The following is a 25062-nucleotide window of genomic DNA, read 5'->3' as shown; positions in this document are numbered from 1 at the left end:
TGATTTTTAAATGTGCGTCATTTCAAGGACTGACTAATAATGTTTGCCAGTCAGTCAGTCACACCAGAGTCACTGCTTTCTATAAGCTTGGCCTCTACAATTTTTGGATTTCTGGACTTCTACATCTTACAGCTGCATATCTCTTGGTTTTCTTTGATGTATGTAAATTATATTTATTCTGCCTACTTTTACTACAATAAATTGTGGTGGCATTATTATTATTGCTTAACAACTAACTGTTCAAGAAAACAAGGGCTCTTTTTGGCAACTGCTTCAGGAGAGTATTTCCTATGTTAGCCTTTTCTGTACTTCTCACATGGCCCCTGGGATTTAGAACATTCATATTTTGAAGTGCCAGCTAAAATTAGGCAGCTGAAATCCAGGAAAGGTCAGGGGTAAATGATAGCAAACTCTGGAATACTAGGCTGGGTTTGACCTAACTATCTGGGAAAAAAAGCAATTGCTAATTCTGGATTATTTTTGTTGGGTGGAGAAAGAGATTACATGCTGAGAGACACAGACAGGTGAACTTCTGCAGCGATCAGTATGTAGTTATTTAGTGCTCATTTCATTTTGCCTTGTATTAAATTTATCATCACTGTTTCTTATTAAGTAGGGACCTTGCATTTTATGAACTTCATCCCATCTTTCACATAGAAAACGCTCCAAAGAAGCTTGTGAAATGCAATGAGCAATCCCTAAACCTCATTTTAACCTTTTGCCTTTGCTGAGGTACAATAATGATGAAACAATGAAGTGCTCCAAAGGCAGGGAACCAAAGAAAGGAAGACCCAACAGGCCAGTGGAAACTATTACCCAGAAAATCAACCTTGGGAAGTTGAATGTCTGTATATCTGTTTCTTCACAACAATGAAACACACAGTCCAGTCCAGAGACCAGAAATGTGGCATTTTAATTGAATAACTTCATACTTCCTTGATGATTGTATATTTAACATAAATAGTGTCCACTTGTCACATTTATATTTCCTTTAAACAGTCAATTAGTATTTAATGAATTAGTGCCTGTACAATGAAAAATAAGCTAGTTGTTAAAAAAACACAACCTAAAGTTTATTGGTTTTGCTTACATAATAAAAAAATCAGTGACTATAGCCACTTTAAGCAACCAAAAAATCCCCCCAGGTATATAATTTTTTACATTGTTATATTACAGTTTTATAAAGTTAGCTACAGTATACCCATGTTTCGCTATAAACTGTATTCCTTTGGCCATATGTAAGCTATCAATACTAAAAGGTGTTTGAACATACATCCACATTAGCAGTGGATAATAAGGGAGAAAATAGGTTAAAATCTTTTATAAATCTTCTGAGCTGTAACATTCATGTTAACAATAATTTTGTCTGTTGCTATATTAAAGTTCTTAATACTAGGAAACATGTTTTGAAGTTAAATAATAGCACCTTTTTCTATCTTGGTTTTGAGTATATAAAGAAATTATTATTGTTTCTTACTTATCAGTATGTTAAAATTTTGAATCAAACATTTTTTTAAAAAGCCACTGAATGCAATTTTATTATAAATAATGCAAGTATGCTTTTTGTGTGCAGTTTCAAAATTTGGTAAGATAATTACAGAACATGATACTGACATGGAGAAGGAAAGGGTATCAGGATATAAAAATTCAGTACATGGTAATAAAAATAATCTAAAATTTAAATAGAAATAAAAATATATTAATAAACTGTGAAAATATTAGTGATTCAAAGTTAATTTAAAATTGCAAGTCTAAAATGTCTTTTATGATAACAGGCCTCTGAAAAAATGATTGGGATGAAATTAAAAAGTTTGTGGGTGATTTATAAATAGAATCCACATGGCATGTGAATTAATTATTATTGCTCTTTCTTTCTGGCCACATTGTTGGGTTTTGGTTTACTGCACCATCACATTCGATATTGACAGAAAACAACATTACTAGCTTATTTCCAACATGTGGCCCAGTTTACTAAAAGAAAAAAAAAGTAAAAATTTGGGCATATTTTAAGACCGAGTTAAAGCTCTTGGGCCCAATTTATTTCTAAAGTCACTCTGAGAACATTGCACTGTGTTTTGCTGGAACAAAATCAGGACCTTTTGCATTGATGTGACGAGGCAATGACGAACGTTAGGCTAAGAATGGGAATCTGTCCCCATGAGTTTCCTCTCACCCCACCTCATTTCCTCTGTCTTCCGTTTTCTCTTGTACATACTTTCACACACATCTCATCCCAAGCTTTTCTAAGGCACTTTGCTTAGAAGATTTAAAAATTAGGCAGGAACGCACAAAGCTAAGAGGTTCTTACAGTCTCAAAAAGCAGTTTTGCCTCTAAGTGAAAGAAAAGCACCACGTCAAGCACACTTTTCTATTGGCTATTTACAAAAATAATACAAAAATTAGTAATAAGCTTTACAGGTAGCCGTTAAATGTACTAATCTGTATGATTTTGAAAAATAGTGTTTTAACTACAGCATTATACATACGCTAGAAACCATTTTAACTACAGCATGGGTGAGAGAGGGTGCTACCTGCCCCCTTGTCATGTGGACACCGCACCAGGCAGTTCACAGTCTCTATTATGAGGTCACTGGCATCTCTCCATTGTAAAGCTATGAACACAGGGCCTGCCCTCGTTTAATCGTCTACATGCAGTGTATGTAGCTAAATATTTACAGATGACAAAACCAAACAGAGTTTAAGCTACAATAGTGAAAGAAGAAGATTTTAATAATCCTGAAAAATTTGTAGATAGTATTTTCTTCACAGGCTATGTGAATGGCAGATTCAAAGAAATCTTTTGGGGTAGCCTTTCAAACATTCTATTTCTCTTTGTGAGGTTTGATCTTATCTGAATGTAAAGGGTGTAATAATTTTCTTTTAAAAAGTATTATATTTTAGATTTGGCTCACACATGTGCCAGTTTATTACATGCTGCTTGTTTGTAACATGTTGGTTACATATTGCAGAATGCTGAGGTTTCGGCTTCTAGTGAAAGGAGTGTAATGATTTTCAAAAACAGCCTTGCTCTTTCAGTTACTCCCTCCTGATCATTTAAATGTTTCTAGTGTCCAAAAAATACAACTAAACTGCTCTCTCATTTGCATCTAATTACAGTCTGATCAATAGTGTGATAATATTAATTAAAAAGTTGTTTTAAAGGATTTTAAAATTTCAAATTGAGTAATTTAAGCTTCATTTAAAAGTTCTGTTTTACAGTGACTTATTCTTCCTTTGTATCAGATTCACATTGATTTAAAAATAAATCTCTTAAATAGAAATTCTGAGTGAGCTCATTCTTAAGCCTAAGGGTTGTGTGAATATCCTGGAAGTTATTAAGAGCTATGTTGAAGTGCTAACCGTAAAAAAGTAAGTGCTTTCACAACGAGGCTTTCTTAATTCCCACTGATTTTCTTTCCATGCTGTAAACAGCTCATAAAATGTCATATGTAGCTATGAGTGTTAAAATAATTACACTTAATATTTTAATAGTGTGCTGTGCAAATACATAGTTTTTTGTTTTGTTTTGACAAATGTTTCATTTTGTTTTAATGACTTCGGTCCAATATAAAGAAAATGAAATACAGTGAATAGTTCTTCTTTCAAGATGAGCTGTATTTATTACTGGAACGGAAGTTGTCATATCCGTGATCATTAGCTTTGAACTTTAAGCACGACTGCTTTTCCTCCAAGGACTGTTTTTCTTCAAATGACTGGCACCAGCAGCATAAGCATGACTGTACAAAACAAAGTAACTCATTATATGTTAACATCAGTCACCTTTCTCAACTCTTCCTCCTCTCCAGGGTTCTGACTTTCTTTGCATAATTAGGAGTTCTTGGGCCCTGTCTTTCGGTGCTCTTTTATTTTCCCTCTTAAAAGAATATACTCACAGAATTAGCATATGATAATTTTTGACTAAAACATGCAGAGAAGAAAAAAACTACAAAGTTAAGATTTCTCATCAAGAGAAAGCCACTTTTAATTGATACTTACTCTTGGTTATTTGATAAATATTCTTAATATTTGATAAACATATAATTCAAGACTTTTCCCCATGAAAACAGAAATATGTGCACATACATGAAATAAATAAATTATACACATGTATATGTGCATGTGCTTGAGAATGTGAGTATATTTTAGTGAGACTGTACTATATGTATACTCCATAACCTTGTAGATACTTTCACACACATCTCATCCCAAGTTATTCTAAGCCACTTTGCTGAGGAGATTTAACCTGCTTTTTCTCACTTGACAGTGACATAAATATCTTTTCATGTCAATTAATTTAATACTGCTTTCTTATTTTTTCAGCCATGTATTCTCATGTCTCTTTTCAATATTGTTAAACAATAAGGTTATATAGTACAAAAGCATCTCAGTTTTCTTCATCCAATTTTTTTCTTGAAATTTTTTAAATATAAAATTTTGTTCATTCTGTTTGTCTTCTGTTCATTCTATATGTAAAAGAAAATGGGAAGTCCACGATTTTATATTCTATGAAATGAAGGTGTTGATACTGACGGAAGTTCTCTTCCAGCTCTAAAATTTGAGTTATGAGTGGGCGAAGAATGATATAGGCTGACTTAGTGTTTACACGGGAGCTACGTTCTCAGCTTTCCAGTAATGAAATACCATGGACAAATGGATGATTTTCGTATTAGGGGAGGGGATATTTTATTTCATGTTAGATTGTTGAAGGAGTGAATGAATAGAAGGATGATAAAATGCAAGTAGCTGAAGAAGGAATTTTATGTATTTCACATTGAACAGCACATCACTGTTATACAAAAAAGGTAGAAAGAGGTAAAACCTAAACTATTTTTTTGTTTACCTTATTATTCTCATAGTCCATGTAAAAAAGGAATTAATTTAGTTACAATAATAATTGCAGCTGCGAAGTTCAGACTCTACCAAAAACAGGGAACAGTGTCTTTAATTCATGTTTAGCCCTTATTTTATTATGTGATGCCTATCAGACATCAATGCATATAATTTTTATTACTTTTTGGTTAACAATTCCATGAGTGTAACTGATTGGCTGAGGCAGTAGGGAGTGGTTGACGAGGATTTATAGGCAAAAATTAATTTTAGTGATTTATAAGCAAAAGTCATATTTAAAAAAATCATCCATGATGTAATAAAAGGGAAACTATAAAATAATTTACTAAATCTGTCTGGATAGATATACTAATAGTTTTGAAAGCTTATATTTGAGCCATATTACAAAGAGCTTTTTATTTTGGGATAGTCTCTTACCTTAAAGCAGTTTTTGAATCTTTTGCTCACCAAATACAGAGCAATTGGGTTAATGCAGGAATTCAGTGAGGCCATGTTGATGCCAATATAGTCCAATACCAACAGAAAGCTGCAACAAAATAACCCAAAATGTGTCTGAAAAATATGCTATTCTGAACATGTATTCATTGTTGACTTTTGTGCTTTTGTAAGGAAAAAAATACCAATATACCATCGTTCTAAATTTATCACTCGTCTTTGATAATAATGATTCTCTGCCTGTCTCTGTCTCTGTCTCCCTCTAACTCTAGCATCTCTACTGACTTTCCTCCATTTCCTCTTCCCAGGCCCAATTCTTCTCTTTTAAAATAAAGTCTCATTTGGAAGTACTGAAGCTGGCTGAAAAGAAATAATTTAGAAATCGTGTTGGAGAATTGGACCTGACATTTTCCACCTTGGCACTCACTCATCATCTTGACAACTCTGATTCTCTGTCCCTAGTGTTCTTCATACCTCCCCTTCCCTGTCCCTCTCAACAGGACCTCAGATAAAAATTGGCAACCTCCCTGGCTTCCTAAGGGTTATAAAAATGGTAGTTTCTCTTTCTGCCTATAAAACAGATCGATGGAAACACTTCTGAGTGGCATTTGTTTACAAAACCATTTCTAGTTTGCCTTACTTACCTCAAAAGTTCACATCTATTGGGATCATTCTGATTATAAAGAGTGAGCTTCAGAATCCTGCTGAGGTGAAGGGGAAGCCAGCAGAGGGCAAATACAAGGACCAGGCAAAAGACGGTTTTGGCCACTTCCCGTCTCTGAAATAAATCCATAGTTTGACCCTTAAAAGATGGCTCATTATATTTATAGCATTCTCTCTTCTAAAACATTTAATATTGTCTACAAAAAGTCAGCGGCATATGCAAAAACTCAGGACACTGAGCTTTATATGGAATAGTTAATGTGAAGTGGAACCGAAGTGACTAGAGATTCATCTTTAAAAAGTTCAGATTCTCCCTAGATCATTTTAGATTATATAGAATATCTCTAAATAAATAATATAAAAATATTCTTTGTCTATTTAAAACTACCAGAAGCAAGAAAAAGGAAATATGCTCTGGTATATAATAATGTTAGTTTATCATCATCATCATCATCATTTTCATATTCATAATTATAATTTCAACATGAGTTATCAAATATTTGTATTTTCTTACCTGCTTTAGGTGATCATTTAAAGCAATCTGCATGCCACTTTTCTTTCTCAACATTTCACAGGTCATCAGGGTATAAAAAAATGCAGTGATGGCCAATGGCAAGCAGAAATAGAAACTGAATAGCCACCAATCTTTTGCTGTCTTGTAAAACTAGGGGGATGAGAGAATTTTTATGATTAATACTCCTCTGTAAGAAAATATTATATAACAAATGTTAAACTTAAAAAAATTCATCAGGGAATGAGTATCTTCTAAATTAGATCCAGTTTATATATACCGTGCAGAATCTTTCAAGCCACACTTACTGAACAAATAAATAGTCATGTTAAATAAAACCCAAATTTTACCAAAAACATTTCAGTTCTCTAAGACAATGTGTTATAAGCATGCATAAAAACTTAAGTAGTTAGGCAAAATTTGAAATATTTGGTAATTCAATGTTTTGTCTTCACATAAGAAAGTTATCCTCAGAGTATTCTTTGTGTGAAATATAACACCTAAATATGTAAAGATAACTTGGTGTTTAGATGAAGTTCTCACTTTTTAGCAAGTTTGTTTAATGGGAAAAACAGATATGAAAAGGTCTAGGTTAACCATTTAGCTCAGTAACATATAAATCTAACCTCGCAAAAAGATAAAAGCTGCTTTTGACTTATGTCATATCTCTTATTCTTTTTCTTCTCTGTTATCATTTTCATATTGCTTTAGATATATCTGTGTTGGAGAGGAATTTATGTAACCCAGTCGGCACTTTTTTTTCCTGTATATATACAGTTCATAAAGTTTTATTTAGTCTCCTTGTGTATACAATAGAAAACAATTATTGGGAGTAGTTAGGCCAGCCCCCTTTGCATTAATGCCTCTTAACTCATTCTGTTTGGAAGAGCCTTTTACACTCAGGATCTATCTTCTGGAAACCAGCATCATCATTCTTTTTCTATTCCCAAATCAAATGTTCTTTAATAAATGACCAGGATGAAGAGTTTCTTGCAATGGCAGCTTTCTCCTTGGCATCAAAGACAAAGAGAGGGGAGTGTTTCCATTCAGACTCCATCCATATCAGGGTGACTTCTATCTGAATATTTGCTGGACCATACACTCCTCTGACAACTACTATGCTATCTTGTGCAGATTATGTAGTAGCTGTCAGTCCTAATGGGACTGTAGGATACAGTAAATTCCTCTTCAGAGAACCAATACATCAGTGTGTTCAGCTTCCCTGTTCTTTGTTCTGCATTTTAAAGTTTAACTTCCTCGTTCTTTACATCTCCTTGCCCCTAGTTTCAGTAAACAACCCCCTCCTAGCCTCTATCACCTGCTCTTTCCTTAGTCATCCTTAGTCACCTGCTCTGTAACCATCCTTCCGCTGAAACTACTCATCCCACCACTCCAGCTCGTATCCCTGCTCTCTTTAAAATAGCCGACTGGAATTAACTTAGACTGTGCGGTCCAACCTTACCTAAAGGGGAAAGATGCAGCAGTAGGAACTAGCTGCATCAGGGATAACACCCCATCCCACTCCCCTGTCTGGTATGCTTTCACCATTGCTCCATTGTGAGACGCACCCTTCTATAGAAGAAAATTGCCTTGCTGAGAAACCTTTTGCCTGAGTGCTATTTTCACTTTGTGGCACCAAGCATTTTACTTCTAACATGGCTTTGGGTAGAAAAGCTATAAATTCACATCAATTCTTTCATGTGAACTTAGTTTATCCATGCCACTGAGAGCAAGGGGATTCTTAGAGAAGTAGTGATTTACCTTCTTGCCTCTTGAGTCATTGGTCACCATTAACCCCACAGTGCTTGGATCTACACTCTTAATTTATGCCAAGGACAGTCATAAATCAACAGTTTCCCAAGGAGTGGGAAACAGGAGAAAAATAGCTAAATAGTTATAAGGCAAGAGCAGAAAGGAAAATTTAAAAAAGTAAAATTTACCTGCATGAAAGCTGTCTTCTGAACAGGATGAAGCAAGCAGATTCGCAGATAACTTCCTTTGTAGTCCATCGTAATCATATCAAAACCTATGGCTTCAGGGACAGCCAGAACCACAGAGACCACCCAAATCAAAACAATTTCTACTGCTGTCCATTTTGGAACCCCAATTCCTTTAATTCTACTCCAAGAAGCAACAGCTCGATATCTGGAGATAAAAATAGAATTGTATTTTAAGCTGGCATACCTTAGTTTTATTGAATTGCACAGCTTATTTTCTAAGTAACATGCAAAACAATAGTGTAGCATTCAGAATATTCTTGGCTTAAATAGAAGCTTCTACCTGTCAATACTCAGAGCACATAGACTCAGCACAGTGATTCCCACGGAGGCTTTCTGTATGAAAGGTACCAGCTTACACATCTCAGCTCCAAATGGCCAGTCCTCTGCCAGCAGCTGCATTGAGGAGACATGAAGCTCTGTTAGGGGGTTTCATAAGATGCCCTCTAAATTGTATCACTTAGTGGAGCATAATTAACATGCAGAGTAGGATAAATTCTGGTTGTCATTCTTTGTCTCATGGACTACTTCTTTGAAAAGCACCATTGTTCGACAAATGTGTGGTACAGGAAAGTGTGTTGGGATTGATGAAAATGCAGCCAGCTTATAAGAAGTCATCATGCGTATATAGTAGCTTAGAGTTCAGCTCACCTCATCAGAGCAAACTTGGGCCAATCGCTTAGGTTCCTCCTGAAAATTGAACCTGTATACTGTCATAGAGTCTGAAATGCCCAGGTCATGGCCAAAGCAAAATATGGGTTAATTAAAATTGATTTATAAATAGTCCTTAGCTGAGGAGACCAGACTTCCCTATTGAAGTAGTACTCTATGCAGAACAACATGTGCATTCATGCACTTGTTCTTCACTGCAGTCCGTTTACCTAACTGAACAGTCATTCAGTTGGAGTAGCTATGCAGTTGCTTGAACAGCCCAGGCATATTTCTACTTAGGGCTTTCACTCTAGGTCCTTCCTTATCTTAGAAGGCTCTTTCCCCACAGATTCACCTGGTTAAGCCCCTTATCTCCTTCAGGTCTTGCTCAAATTTCATCTTTTCAACATGACTTACCTTGATCACACTATTAGATACCATAACTGGTCAGGCATCCCTATCTCCCTACTCTCTTTTCCTTTTTATCCATAGTCTATCAATTCCTGTGGCATATCACATTAACTTATTTGTTTGCTTAGTTTTTTTTTCTGTCTGGATCCCTGGAGTGTAAGACAGACTATGAGCTCCACAACTGCCTAGACCAGTGCCTAATGCATAGCAGATGTTTAATATTAACAGTGCTTGATTCATAGACTCTAAAATATAACAACGACTGGCTATATAAGGAGCAAGAAGACATAGTTATTGCTATTTTATATATATATATATACACACACACACATAGTATGTAATATATATACAGTGTGTATATATATACACATATATATTTCTCTTTATCTGATTGTAGACTACGCAACCATCTATTATTAAATGTGGTTATTTTCTTTCTTAGGGCGATGTGGTGTGTCCCACACTGGTAAATGAATCACTTTAGGTAAACATCTGGATCAAATGTTCATGCGGTTTTGAAAATAAAGAAAAGTATTTCAAATCCATGGGTCTTAAAAATATTTTGAAAAACAACCTTCCAAAAGTGAAAATTATTTTGAGACACAATGGAGTCTTTCCATCCTTTCACTAGTAGTGAAGACTCTACTGAGTTTGTCAAGCTGAGTTGATTGTTCTATAACTAGAAACACGTCAAAGGCTAAAATGTGTGTCTCATAATGAATTTGACTTGGAGACTCAACATAGGACCAATTTCATTTCTAAATTAGATATCAAAACTTATACAGACATGTGGGATAAAAGTTGGCAGACTTATCATATATGCTTAATGTAGGATCCTGAAAACCTACAGAGCCAGGCAGGTAACACAGAGAAGTGGAGGGTGCCAGGTCTCAGAAAGTCATTGGTGTCAGGAAGATGATAGGGAGTGGGGTGGGGTCTGGGGTAAACTTTGTCTGAAAGGAGCAGCAGCTAATAGATATCACACACTTTTTTCTAAGGGACCCCAAATACAAAAATCTCTTGATTTTTCAAAAGAACCTAGATTGGAATTTTTATATGAATCTCATAATTTATTAAAGTTCAATTCATATTTTTTTAAAGAAACCTCTCAGATAACATTATATTATCAAAATACATTGGTGAGCCATCATAGTCTCTATCTTGTGACTTCTGGGTTAATCAACTGACTCATTAATTATGCTTGTTCAGTCATTCATTCAATAAATATTTATTGAGCATTCACTATCTGTCAGACACTATTCTGAGCACTTCTGCTCACATGGAGTTTACAGTCTAGTGAGGGAGGCAGACAAAAAACACATACATACTTAAAATGGTGTTAAACAGAGGCTGTGATCATATTGAGTGAAGGTAGGATTGGAGGTGTTTTTTTTTTTTTTTTTTTTTGAGACGGAGTCTCGCTCTGTCGCCCAGGCTGGAGTGCAGTGGCCGGATCTCAGCGCACTGCAAGCTCCACCTCCTGGGTTTACGCCATTCTCCTGCCTCAGCCTCCTGAGTAGCTGGGACTACAGGCGCCCGCCACCTTGCCCGGCTAGTTTTTTGTATTTTTTTTTAGTAGAGATGGGGTTTCACCGTGTTAGCCAGGATGGTCTCAATCTCCTGACCTCATGATCTGCCCGTCTTGGCCTCCCAAAGTGCTGGGATTACAGGCTTGAACCACCGTGCCCGGCTAAGGTGTTTTCTTGATAAGCTTCTCAGTAAGGTCACCCTGAAGAGACAACATTTGGAGAGGGACTTGATTGAAATAAGACAGTAAGCCATGCGAAGAGCATGTGCAAATGCCCTAAGGTCAAAACAAGCCTGGTGAACTGGAGGTACAGCAATGAGGCTACTAGCTACTAAAGCTGGAGAAGAGTGACCCAGACCAAATGCATGGAAAATGAAGTTGTAGAGGGAACAATTTAAATGCTTTTTTGAGGGAATTCATTGCAAGGTTTGGAGAAGGGAAATGGTATGATCTAACATATTTTTCAAGAGATCACTGTGCTGCCCAGTGTAGAATAGAATGTAGGGCCAAGAAAGGAAGCACTGATGAGAACTAGTGGTGAGCTGGACCCTGTGTGCCCCGAGGCTGAGGAGAGTGGGTTATAGCCTGTATTCATTTTAAGGGTAGGGCTAGCTAGCAGGACTTGCTGATGGGTTGGACAATTGATGTGAGGAGTCAGGACACTCACAGAGGTTTATCCCGTGCATGGTGAAGTCATTTACTGAAATGGGGGAGACTTGGTGCACCACAGGTCTGAACCAGCTTTGAACTCATGTAGCTTTAAAAGAACTGCCAATTACCCTTAGAAATAAGAATAAAAATTATCCAACTGGTTACAAGGATTGTGCTAGAACCAGCCAGGTATAACTTATTCAGACAATATTCTACTATTGATTACTTCTCCCTTCCAAACATGAAGCCTAATTTCCCTGCCTTTGAATGTGGATTGGACTTAGTGATTTGCTTTTAATGCATACAGTGTGACAAAAGTGATGATGTGTGATGTCTGAGACTAGTTCCTAAAGAACTGGCTTTCTCTCTCTTGGGTCACTTATTCTGGGAGAGGCCAGCTGCCATGTCATGAGGACACTCAAGCACCTCTGTGGGGAAGCCAAATGGCAAAGAACCGAGGCCTCTTGAAAACATCAAGCACTAATTTGCCAGGTCTGTGAATAAGAGGATCCTCCAGCTTTAGTCAAACTTGGGCGACTGCAGTTCCAGCCAGGATTTTGAGTGTACCTTCTTGAGAGACCCTGAGCCAGGGCCACCCAGCTAAGCCACTCCTTAATTGCCAAACCAAAGACACAATGTGATTTAAAAAATATTTACTGTTTTAAGCCACTAAATTGTAGGGTAATTTGTTACTCTTCATTAGGAAACCAATATGCTTGCAATTGGTTGCTCACTTAAGTGAGTAATAGATCCACATTTGAACTCAGATGGTCTAGAGCCTATGCTTACAACCACTATAATACCTGCCTGACAGTGTTTTGAAGGAGGTGATTGTACAAAAAAAGTTTAGAATTAAATCAAATATTATTTTTTAAACCTATAGCTATGTGTCAAATCATGGTAAAATATCTAGGTGCAGAGCAAAATCTTCTGCTCACCTAGTGCGATGGTTAACTTTATGTGTTAACTTGACCAGCCACAGGTTGCTCGATTAAACATTATTTCTGGGTGTGTCTGTGAGGATGTGTCTGGAAGAAATTAGTATATGAATTTGTGGACTCAGTACAGCTGACTGCCTTACCCTAGGTGTGTGGGCATTATCCAATCTGCTGAGGGTCTGAATAGAACAAAAGGCAGAGGCAGAAGGAATTTGCCCCTTTTTCTTCCTGCCTATCTGGAATGTCTCATTTCATCTCCTCTGGCCCTCAGACTGGTTTCTCAGGCCTTTGGACTTGGATTGAATTACACCGCTGGCTTTCCTACATTTGCAGCTTGCAGATGGCCAATTATGGGACTTCTCAGCCTCTATAATCTCATAAACTGATTCCTCATTATCTATTTATCCGTCTGTCTGACTACTTACCTACCTATCTACCTATCCCTCCATCTATCTATCCCACTGGTTCTGTTTCTCTGGAGAACCCTGACTAATGCCCCTAGTTATTTTATTCAAATAATGTCCAAACATTTGGATATTTTAAAATATTCTATTCTGTCTTAAATTAGTTCCAAATATGGTAATACTGTTATCCTGTAGGTACCGCTATCAGAATAATCAAGATGAATGAGCATCCAGACCACTGAAGGAAAAGAAGTCTGGCCGATGAAAATGAGCTCTGCACTGAATCCAGGCCATGTTTTGAGGTTTCCATTGTTTTTGGCTCAGCCTAGAAATTGGATTATTGCTCTTCATACCACTGGAGGCCTGCAGCCCAACCTCTGACCCAAGCTATCACAGAAAACAGGGAAACACAAACTGAAAATTGTAACAATACTCTTCAAGCTCAACAGACAGATAGTCAGAAACGTAATCACCATGGAGAGATTACAGTTTTCTAGTCTACACTTTTGAAGGGAAAGAGACTGCAAAAAAAAAAAAAAAAAAAAAAAGAGAGAGAGAGAGAGCATTAACCTTTATCAGCTTGCATTTCATGCTTTCAATTCAGAACTGGATGCTATTCGTTCTGGAAGGCCACAGAAGATGTGGGAAGAGCATCACTGTTGCTTCCATTATTTTGTAGTGAGAAGAATGGCTTTGGCAAGACTCTAAATGCTCTTCATCTAAAAAGCTAACCTTCTGCCTCACTGATCAGAAGGCTTTGTGGAGACCCAGCAAAGCCTGATACTCTGTGACAGAAACCATGCCCAGTATTGATGTTCATCTCTGTCATATTAATGGCCTCTAGCAAGAAAGTCTTTAGGCAAGCTATTGCTTGAAACTTATCTAAAATAAAAAGGTATCCACTTGTTTAATGCAAAAAATGTCCCAGGTGGGGAAAAACTATGAAGCTTTGCCAAAAAAAAAAATTCACTCTCAACCAAGATGACATCTTTACAATTTGGTGAGAGATTGTTCTTAGATATGGGTGTGATTCTTAGACATTCATTTCTTCATCATTCTTTGGGAAAAATAACAACATCTAACATCTATAATCTGAAGTCTAACGATACAGCTTTCCCCACTGAAAAGGAAATGGATTCACTTTATTGCAAGAGAAAGCAAGTCTAACTTTAAACCCAGCAATAACACATTCCTTATTCCTTATTTTTAGTTTTTTCTTTGGACTTTACCCCATTAAATTAGATAACTTAAGGGCAAAGTCTGAACAGTGAAGACAATTCAAACATGTAATCAAAAGGCGTCTCTCTGATCGCAAAAAGGGTGTTTAGAGTTAAATCTTGACACTATGTCCCTTTCACATAAATTAAAATTTTAAATCCTGTTTAAAATTAAGTTGAATATATGTTGCCTAACATTTATCAAATATGAGCCAGTTGGCAAATACTCACATAACTGGCACTGCTTTTCATATCGTGATGTCTCATCTAACTGAATAGCTGTTGTTAGTGTTTAGTCCTGCTGGCAATGTGGTATCCATTTGACAAAATGATAGCCTAGGTTTGTGCTGACCCATTTTACCCTAAGGCTTATATTGCTTCTCTAGAACATTTATTTTGGATGATAAACAGAAATAAACAAACATTAGATTGAAAAAAGAGGTGACCATACTGGCTAAAAGATTTCTACTCAAGAAAGACCATAATTTTATAAATTTACATAGGAACAACTGCTTGAGAAAGAAACGAGGCAAGAGAATCCAAATAAATTTTTCTATTACATTATAAAGTCATTTTTATATTATAGCTTAAAAAATGTCTAAAAGGATAAATAGCATGAATAGGAAATAAATATTCTTTATTTATTTGAGGATTTTGTGAAGTGGATCCTAAAAAATCTCTCCAACTGGGGGATTTACATTTTTCATTTCTCTTTTTAATTAAAAATCACATACTTGAGATAATAAATGAAGAAAAAAAAATCCTGTTAACACACACCCCTATTAATGCCAGGAGGAGTCAAGCCCCATAAGGTCAGGAAATGCTAAAGTTAACCATCTTGCACAAGCAAATGTTCACTCGCCTCATTAAACATACATAGCATTTTCTTTTTCTATTTTATTAAATTAGAAGTATACACTGAGCTTTTACTGTTTATTTGTTTCAGAATATCCTAAAACATTTATAATGCCTAGCACAGTGCTTGGCACATAGTGGTCACTCATTCAATGCTTGTTAAGTAACGATGAACGGATGAGTGAATGAATGAATTTGATCATAAGGCAGAAATCATCTATGACAAAACATTTGCCATACGTCTTTCAGTTCTCATATTCTACATATATTCTTTACAGAATTGACATGACTGTATATTTACTATTTATATTTTCTAGTCCTGATGATCAGGTCTTCTTGGCACATAGAGTCAGAAACTCTAGAATTGAGGCTTGAGGGTGGGCTGTACTGTCGTTGGAGTTCCGCTCTTCCATGCAGGCCGGAAAAGGTAACAACAAAAATTCCTCTCCCACCCTCTCTCTCCTATTCAAAACTTGTCAAGGCAATGCCTGATATAAAACAGAACCTACTGTTTCTCACTATGTAATGGGATTCTATGAAAAGCTTTAGTTGTGGAGGGGATTGTAAGTTTCGTGGAAGTAGATGCAGTAAACATACGGACATTATTAGAGATGATTGTTTTAGAGGATGAGTGAGTGGTGTAATTAAGAGGACAACCAAGGTTACTTTGCCAGACTGCAGTCTATTCCATCCTGTGATAAATTGTGAACGTTTCTTTAAACGACTGGCATTATATAAATGTTTTCACAATAAGAGTCAAAAAAGGAAAATAATGGAATGGCTGCATTTGCCAACTCTAGGAAAGGGTGTATTCTGTTTTTATCTCTGTTTCCTGTAGTAGTTAAGAGTTTTTTCTGTGTTTGAACTAGAGTTTTAATGAGATAGGGCACCTTCATTCAAGGACTTGCATGACAGAACTCTTTCTGTATTGGTACATAGAGAAATAGTTCAAAGTAAACTTTGAATTTGGAGTCAATATGCTGATCAAGTGCATGGAATTTTCTTTTTCTTGACATACAGTGCACTTGTGCCCTGAAGGACAAATACAAATTACAAGTTCTACCCTGCATCCATCAAAATGTACTTAATCACTTAAAGATTAGGCTATGTGAGTTAGAAATATGTGGGTCAGAAATAATGTTAGCTTATCCCCCAGGGGTGCCATCTCAGTAGATTACAATATGAACAGTGCCCCCTAGAGTTGTGCAAGGCAACAGTTCTGTCCGTGGGAATCTATTTCACACACATCCACAAAACAGAGGCCTTTTCAAAGCTCTGAAAAGATTCCTATAACTTTCTGAAATAGAACAATGGCTTATGAAAATGAATTAAAGTTCTTGAAACAAAATCTCTAAAAGAAAGAGATAGAAAACAATTTTTAAAAATATTTCTTAAGAGAAATTGAAGTTTACCTCAAATATATTTTCCTACCAGAAATTTATTTCTAAGTCTGTAACAGGCCAGGAAAGAAATTGATTGTACTCTTTTATTATCTAAATTTAAAAATATATCCAAAGTTTGAGCTTTAAAACTTTCACCGACATATTACATATTTTGAAAAGATCCAACTAAGAGAAATAACAAAACCCACTCACAAACCTGGTCTATTATTAGTTGACTTATCACTGATGACATCTGAAGAAACTGAAGAATGAGAACCTGAGCGCCTCCTGGCTCAGAACGAGACTTGCAAACTACATGAATTCAACGAACCCTATTAAGTAACTTCATGCCATACCTAAGCCTAATTCTATCTGTGGAATATCTTATGGGAGACTAATAAGCTATGATCAGAAAATGTCTGATTACTATGGAATCTGAAAGCCCATTAAAATAGTCTGAAAACACTGAGCGAGCGGGAAGAAGACAGCGTACAATGTAAACATTCTGAGGATAGTTTTCCTCCTTTCCGGAAACTACAATGAAACTGAAGAAGAGAGAAGTAGAGAAAAGACACATGTCAGCAGGCATGAGTGCAGTTTTGAGCCTCAAAAGGGGAGACTTGCTTGAGAAATGCTTCAATCAGTTTTGTTAATAAATTTCTGATTCAAGAATGATCCTCTTCTATCTTCTCCCTTCACCCTTTCTCCTCTCTCTTTCCCTCTCTCCCATTCACCACCATATTTTGGCCATTTTCTTGTTCCTTTACATTTTCACCAGAGGCCTTATAGGGAATGATAAATAACTCTAAAATAAAAGCATTGGAAATAATAAAAAGTCTAAAATTAGAGAAGTTGTATACCCATACACCACATCCAGCTATCTCCCAAACATAACCAACCTCTTTTTAACTGTGCAAAGTTCTGAAAGAGAATGTTTCACATCATAAATTACATCTTGAATCTTATTTCAGCTCAGGCTTTATCTGTCAACACCCTTTAAAGAACTTAATCATTTATTAGCATTTGGCATGTTTCTCTAAAAATAATCAACTATAGCATATTAGCTACACGGAGATATCCTTATATGGTTTTCTTTGTGAATTGAAGAACGTGGCTCCCTGGCCTGGAGACAGCAGGGTCTTGGCTACGTTATCCTTTTGTACAACTATGGAAATATTTCAATGTTGAAAGACTCATTTTAAATGAGCAAAAGAGAAATGTAAATCTTTTGATAGATAAGCCTAACCTTACCTTGACATTCATAGAGGCTTGGATTTATGGAGTGACCAAGTGGCAGATCAAAGGCAAACACAAGAAATATCATAGAGTTGAACCTAGGGAAACTTTCACTGCCCAAGGCCAAGTGCTTACTGACCATTTTGTCACAGAAATCTGTGACCAACATGTGAAACAGTGAACTGGGAATATGAAGTCTTGAGTTTCTAGTTTATTTGAATTCTGCTATCAACCTGTTATCTGACTATGACCAATACTTCAATACAGAAGGAATCAAGCTTTCTTTTTTTTTTTTTTTTTTCATTTGGACATTGTTAAAAATATGAGTGGAAAAAGCCCACTGCTCTTATGTTTTATGTGTAGCATCATTTGTCTGCAAGCATTTGTGTAGTATTGACAGTTGCAGCCACTATGCTAGATGGGTGTCAGGGTGTTTGTTGTATTTGTTAACTGATTCCAGGTCATTCAAGCTAAAAGCCTGACTCTTCATTAACAAGTTTTAAAAGTTAATACTTTAAATGTGCTTAGTTGTTGCTCCTTAAAAATTATTTTGCTTTGCATAAATAAATCTCAAAGGTATACAGTTTCCACGTTTGGTTCAGAATGCTTATGCGGTAAAATATCTGTAAATATTACTAAAATATTTCAGTGACTTGACTGGAAATGAGAACATTGTTATTAAATTGGGAGAAATTAGACTCCTCTCCCAATGACACCCTTACTTCTTGTGTTGCTATATATGCATATGCTTCAGTTTACTGATCGGAATATATGCATACACTTCAGTTTACTGATTGGAAAATTATAACTTCAAAAGTTGGTGGTGTTCCATCAACTTTTACTTTTAACTACAAAACTAGTTAATTATACATAAGCTTGTTAAGTACCAGAAGTAGTCTAAGATAGGATAGTGCAAAAGGTAAATTTGTTCAGAAAGATAATCCTGAGTGTGTCACAAGCAGAAAATGTCTATTTCCTGCCAAGGTCACTTCACTCGAAACTCATTTGTGGGTTCAGTGAAGCAATTCCGCATTTTGACATACCAGCATTTTAATGTTATATGTACCCACCCTTAACTAGTTAAACGTTAAAGATCAGCAGTTTTGCCTTCCAGAACTATGAATGCCGCCTCTTTGCCTCTAATAGTAGCCTACAGATCTTAACTGTAAAACCATCTAGAAGCACTCCACTGGGTCACCAGCCTAATTTTTAGCTCTCCATCACCACTGGGCACCTGATCACCTTTGGATCCTTACCGAACTCGTTAATGTGGATGTTGGTATTCGTCTTACCAGTTTGCACGCAGGTTTGTTTTTAAATGTAATTTCTTTACACATAAAGGAAGCTATATTTGAGAGCTAACTTCATTAACTCAGTTATCCATGTAAATATAACACAAAGGGAGTTAATAAAATTCAGAAGTAAGTTAAGAACTCATTACTTGCTCAAGAATTTTTAACTTCTCCCTAACCTACAACCAAGTTTTGTTAAATATCATTCCCAAATCAACTAACCAACCAAACAACAACATAAACACATTGATAGCATCCACAGGTACACCCGGCTGTCTCGCTTTTTACCCAGCTTTGATATCTATGCTTCTGCAACTTAGTAGTGGAGCGCCAGGTTCTCATATGAACAATTCTAGATTACCCCATTTATTTTAGGATGTATGGGAAGGGCACCATAAGTAGCTTGTGAATAAGGAGAAATTCATCCTAACATCAAGCACTGGCTTTTGGTTCTGGTGAATATGTAGATGATGTAAATATTAAGCATGGTGGCCCATATACATATTACAGATAAACATTAATATGCATTTATATCCATATTGAGATATTATATAAAATAGGGATTGAAACCAAGAGTACAAGAATAACTTTCTAGCACAATATGGCAATATCTTTCAAAATTTTGACTTAATACACACATTTCCACTTACTAATTTTAGTTATAAAAATTTACCCTTTAGATGTAGTCACACATGTGTGCAAAGTCACATGTACAAACATGTTGTTTGTAGTTGTGTTTGTCACAACAAAAGCTGGAAAACAAAGGATACTCAAAACGCACATACACACACATACACACATTTTAAAAACATTTATCATTTGCTTGCTATGTGCCATGCCCTGTGCCAAGTGATAGTCATCTTTTTACTTATATATCTATATATTCTTATAAAACTTAACATTTTAATGTATGTACATGTATACATACATATATATTTAAATAAATATCTCCTTTGGATGCTTGAAGTTTTCATTGTTCATCTGGTTGGTGTTGTGTAACGTAGGCATAGCCCCAGTGTGTGCCTATGAGAAAGGTAAGCAAGGCTTATTATTTTCTGCATTTTTACATGAGTTTGAAGTGCTTCAGCAGCCTCAACTTGCTAAGTGTCCTCAGACACTTCCCTAGCCTTCAACACAGGATTTTCCCCATAACACAGGAGACCTGTGGGAGTGGTATGATTCTACTTAAAAGTTTCCAGGGACCCAGCTCCTTGAGGCAGTCCAGGCAGATCAGACATGCTTCCCAACGCTTTTCAGCTTTCACTGCAGCAACTCCAGATAAAGTCCCACCAGTTTCACAGCCTGAAGACTGTAGCTTCCAATAAGTTATGACATTTTGTGATTTGCCAACTTTACTGAACTCTGTATTTATTAAACTCCAGATTAACGGAATAGATTCACATTGACATTTCTTGGCCTCTGAGCCCTTAGTATGCCAACAGGAGGGTTGGAGAGTTTCATAAACCCGCTGAAGTTGTGTATATTGAATTCTCAAAGAGAATGATAAAACCCCACCAAGAAAAATTAGAAATCACTGGTTTCGATTCAAGCCTCTCATATTAGGATATATTAAATATAGCCTTCATAACTCATTTAAATTACTTTTTTCTGAATGATCATACCTGACTACTCTGAAATTCTAAATGCATTTTAAAAAAACCATGTTGCCACAATTATTTAGGAAAATAAATGGCTTTTAACTAGTTCTGGATTATATATTTTGGTAAATTAAGCCATTAGAATAACTTCCACTGATATTACGCACTACAGACCAGGTGAAGGGGGTTTCGAGAGACAGAAATCCTGACTCAAATTAATTTCTGAAAATGTTTACTAAGTATTCTACTGTGGGATAGCGTATTATTTGCCACATTTGCACCAAATGCTCTCAAATCAGATCCTAAACCAATACTCAAGGTTGGAGATGACAATGCAGTGCCTGATTATGCTTCATGCAGTGGGATGGGGTGGACCGCAGGGTCTTGGGTTGGATGGTCTGGGTTGAAGGCCCAGTTTCATCACTTTGTAGTCGTATGACATTAGGCAAGTTACTTCTTCACCTCTCTGACAAGTACTTTCCCTAGATCTAAAGCAGGAATGATAACGATACCTCCTCTACAGGGTTGTTGTAGTGATTTAATGAAATAAACCAAGTGCCTAGTACATCATAACTGGTAGCCAGTATTATGATATTGTGTCTCAAGCTAAACCTAAGGCCACGAGGTAGGATTCAATAAAGACGACCTTAGTAATGGGATGCAATGTGATGAATGTGTTTATGACCAATACAAGTTACTGGATGGACAGATTTGTAATGACTCATTAGCTTATTTCAGAAGTAAAAACACAGTCATGTTAAGACTGGATGGCTTCAGGGAAAAGGATGTAACTTCCTAGGGAAATCATAAGGGAGTTTGAAATGAAAAGGAAACTGTGTGACCTCTTGGGGAGTCAGAAATTCTCTGGTTTATCACAAATACTCATTTAACCAGACAGAGGAAAGAAGATGGTTCTGGAAGAGCTGATTTCTATCTGTCCTGGAGGCAATACATCAAAACTAAAAAAATGTTCTCAATGCCACCCTCTATACAGCACTTCAGCTACTGTCTGATTTAGAAAGGTTTCTAACTGGGCTAGACATGTGGGGTTTCCTGACCCCACAAACAGAACTTTCATAAAGTCCTGTGCCAACCTAGCAAAACTAGATTGTAATCTCCCTTTGGGAAGAGATCTTGTTAGATTTATTTTAAATTTATCACAACACCTTGTACTGAAAAAATTCTCAATTCAGTTTTGATGAATTGAATTGAAATTCCTTTGCCAAATTAGAATGGGAAGATTTAGTTTGTGGGACATCTTAAGAAGTAAAAGAGTCGCTTCTGACCCTCATGGAGTTGTGACTGCATTTAGAGATTCCATTTCAGCTCCTACAAGTACATCCTCACAGTTTATCAGAATTAATTGCCACACAGGATTTTAGGATTTCTTCAATTGATTCCCCCATTTCCGGGAGTGATTCCCTTTAGAGAAAACTATATCCTAATCCACTCTCACTGCTAAGCCTCAGAAATGTTTGGAATTCCCCTTAAAATATAGCTATTGGGTTAGGATTTTTAGAGATTCATGAAGGGAAATTTACAGGCATGCCTTATGATAACTACTCCTGCCAATAGGGCAAAGCATCCCCTACAACATTTCCCAACTTTACATTCCATTTTTTTACCCTTGTACTGAAGTACTGAAGTCAAGGCTAGCTATAGGCAAAACTGCAAAGTACAATTCCATTTCCTTACATTGTGATTGTGTTTTTATGTGCAACTTTCTATTGCTGCTGCTGCTGCTGCTGCTGGGAAAGTTTTAAATATTTTCATATGTCTTTGAAATTTTCCAACTGTTTTACTTAGGCTGCTTTTTTTTTTTCTTTTTAACACCATAAAACTTCAGTAGGTGGGCACTAGCAGCCTGATTGTGGAATTGAGGAAACTGAGGCCCAGAGGTGCCGGGATGTGTCTGGAGTTCCAAAGCAACCTGGAGCAACCTGGCTCTTTGTGTGTTTCTGCTGACGCCCATGGTAATCACACAATAATGTTAACTACTGAAACCCTTACAGATTTTGAGTGCTCCTTGGTCTTGTCCGTGAAATAATTGATGGGGTGCTGTCATATGGCTTGTACTTTGGAACCTGACAGATTTGGGTCTGATCCCCAGTTCCACCTCTCACTCATTTACTTTGAGCATCCTACCAGTCAGCTGTAAACTAAATGTAATATCTACTTGTGGGCTGCTGGAAGGAATAACAGAAGTAACACATCTCACCCAGTCCTTGGTCCACTGTAGATATCTAATGCAGAGTAGCTACAGTCCCTCACAGCAGGTGAACTGTGTTTTTCCTACTCACCAGTCTGGATCTCTTTCTTCCAGGCCATTTATTTCCTAAAAACCTACTTTGTATCTGCTACTTTCAAAGTCTTCCAAGACAGTGCTTCCCAAAGTTAGTGGGCATATGAATCACCTGAAGATCTTAAGATGCAGATTCTAACTTAGTAAGTCTGGGCTAGCCTTGCATTCCTAACAAACTCTCAGGTAATGTTAACGCTCACTGTCCATGGACCACACACTTTTGACTAGAGGATGTACCCCATTAGGTGCACTTAAGGACTAGATCCTTCAGAACTAGTGGTTCTCAAACTTTACAGTTCATCATAATTACATAAAGGGCTTGTTAAAATACAAATTACTGTGCTCCACTCCAGAGTTTCTGATTCAGTAGGTCTGGGGTGAGGCCAGAAAAATCTTCATGTGTACCAAGTTCCCAAAGTGATACTAACGTTGCTAGACTGGGGACTACACTTGTCTTAAGCTTCGCAGAGGGCTACTGGAGACCTGAATGGAATTTTATCCCAATGGTTACCGACTTTTATGAGTGGACATAACCAAATGGAATTTGGTTCCAAAGATCACTGACTTTTAGGAGGGGCTGAGCCTTAAGAGAGAGCTAAAGGGAAGCTCCTTCTACAAGCTTTCTCATCACCCTTCTCCAGCCAGGCCCCCTTCCTCAAGCCCACCATGATTTCAGCAGGCGCCCTTTACCTTGTAGACATTGATAGGGATGTCAATGACGATGTGCAGCAGGTCTCCCAGAGCCAAGCTGGCGATCAAGATATTGGGACCGTTTCGCATGCACTTGTTCTTGTAGATAATTCTCAGAAGTGTGGAGTTCCCGATGATCCCTAGCACGAACACAAGGCAGGACACAACCGTGTTGATGTATTTGAAAGTCTCCTTGATCTCGATGGGTCCTTGGCACGGGGGAGGGGAGATGGTGCGTGGCGGAGATCCCCCCGTCCTCTCTCCTTTAGGCACCTCAGCAGGTGCCACCGACCTCGCCAGACTGGCGTTGGAACCCTTGGGCCATAAGGTCTTAGTGGGTGGCGTCATTATCTCTGCGGTTTGCAAAAGCGGAGTGGCCCTGGCAGGCGGGAAGCCTCTATCCTCTCCCCAGATCCGCGACAGGCCGCAGGCAAGAACCAGCGCAACCAGGGCGCGTCCGCACAGACTTGGCGGCGGCTGCATGCTGTTGCCTGCTCCAGTGGGTGTCCGGTGGCCGCTCCGCAGTTTCAGAGCCTGGAGACAAGCAGGGAAAGGAAGACAGGACACTTGGGTCAGTAGCCGGAGCCACGTCTCTGCGAACCCTAGTACCGCCCGCAGCCTCTCCGCCAGTATACACGCGCAAAAGTAATTCAAGTTTGCGCGCCGCGCCAGTGGGGAACTTGGCCCTCGTGACTCGCCAGCGCTGGTCGAAACTCCTTCCCAATGCCCTCTCCGCTGTTTTTCTTCCCCCGCGAGGCCAGGAGGGGGTAAATAATATGCAGCGGGGCGGGGCGTTCTGGAAGGGGTGTGCCGGGGGGGAGTGATGGGGATCCAAGGCAAAGCTCCGAACTCTTTCATGTGCCGGGAGGAATATATACGCGTCTTAGTTAAGCGTGCGTGGGAACCGCGGAATTAAGGCACCTAGAGGCCAAGGGCTTGTATCAACCTCTGCATTTTGCCCCGCAGGGGAACCTCTGTACCCAGCGATTGAACTCGAAAGACTCTTCCCGGCGGATGAAAGCCGCTACTCCCTGCTGGCTGAGCTACAGCTCCCCCAGCGCGCCCAGGAGTGCGCCGGAGATTCGGAAACTCGCAGAGACTTCTCAAGTCAGCAGGAACTTGGAAACCGCTGTTCCCTCCAAGTGGCTTCAAACACTCATGCTCCTTCCTTTACCCATCCTTATTTTAATTTGCCCTCTCTATAGGCTTTATTTTTATTTTTTTAAAACCCCAAACTAGTAAGCCAAACCGAAGCCCCAGGATAAGGTTCAATCAATGATTTTTAATTCAACACCAAGCCCGAATGTTTACCTCTCGGATCTGACAAACCAGATGCAGAGCGAAGAACGGAGACCACCTTCCCGGGACGCGGAACCCAGCTGGGTTCCAGCCTGCTCTGGGAGAGGAGCACGCCTCCCTTGAGCTGCAGGCGGGTCTGGCTCTGACGAAACGC

General features: G+C 37.8%; 1 protein-coding gene across 1 annotated transcript; it reads right to left on the bottom strand.

The window, feature by feature from the left end:
• Positions 1-888: 888 nt before the first annotated feature.
• On the bottom strand, positions 889-25048 carry LOC105481718 (endothelin receptor type B). The gene is made up of 8 exons (XM_011741424.3): positions 24921-25048; positions 23610-24143; positions 8738-8850; positions 8398-8602; positions 6461-6610; positions 5928-6061; positions 5266-5374; positions 889-3737 (listed from the first exon to the last, which is right to left on the bottom strand). The coding sequence occupies exons 2-8, from the start codon at positions 24090-24092 to the stop codon at positions 3603-3605; spliced, it is 1329 nt and encodes a 442-aa protein (XP_011739726.2). The 5' UTR covers positions 24093-24143; positions 24921-25048; the 3' UTR covers positions 889-3602.
• Between the last annotated feature and the right edge of the window lie 14 nt (positions 25049-25062).

The sequence above is a fragment of the Macaca nemestrina genome, chromosome 16 (genome assembly GCF_043159975.1).
Source record: "Macaca nemestrina isolate mMacNem1 chromosome 16, mMacNem.hap1, whole genome shotgun sequence".
Lineage (NCBI taxonomy): Eukaryota > Metazoa > Chordata > Mammalia > Primates > Cercopithecidae > Macaca > Macaca nemestrina.
Note: the sequence above shows the minus strand (reverse complement) of the source record. Positions and strands in the feature narration are given on the sequence as shown.

What these genes read in the sequence shown, in the direction of transcription:
- LOC105481718 (XM_011741424.3), bottom strand. Translation starts at nt 24,092, where the DNA reads ATGCAGCCGCCGCCAAGTCTGTGCGGACGCGCCCTGGTTGCGCTGGTT. An exon ending in TCCCTATCAATGTCTACAAG is followed by an intron (nt 8,851 to 23,609) that starts GTAAAGGGCGCC and finishes TCCTCAATGCAG; the next exon opens with CTGCTGGCAGAGGACTGGCC. An exon ending in GATTCAAAAACTGCTTTAAG is followed by an intron (nt 3,738 to 5,265) that starts GTAAGAGACTAT and finishes TGTTTTGTACAG; the next exon opens with TCATGCTTATGCTGCTGGTG.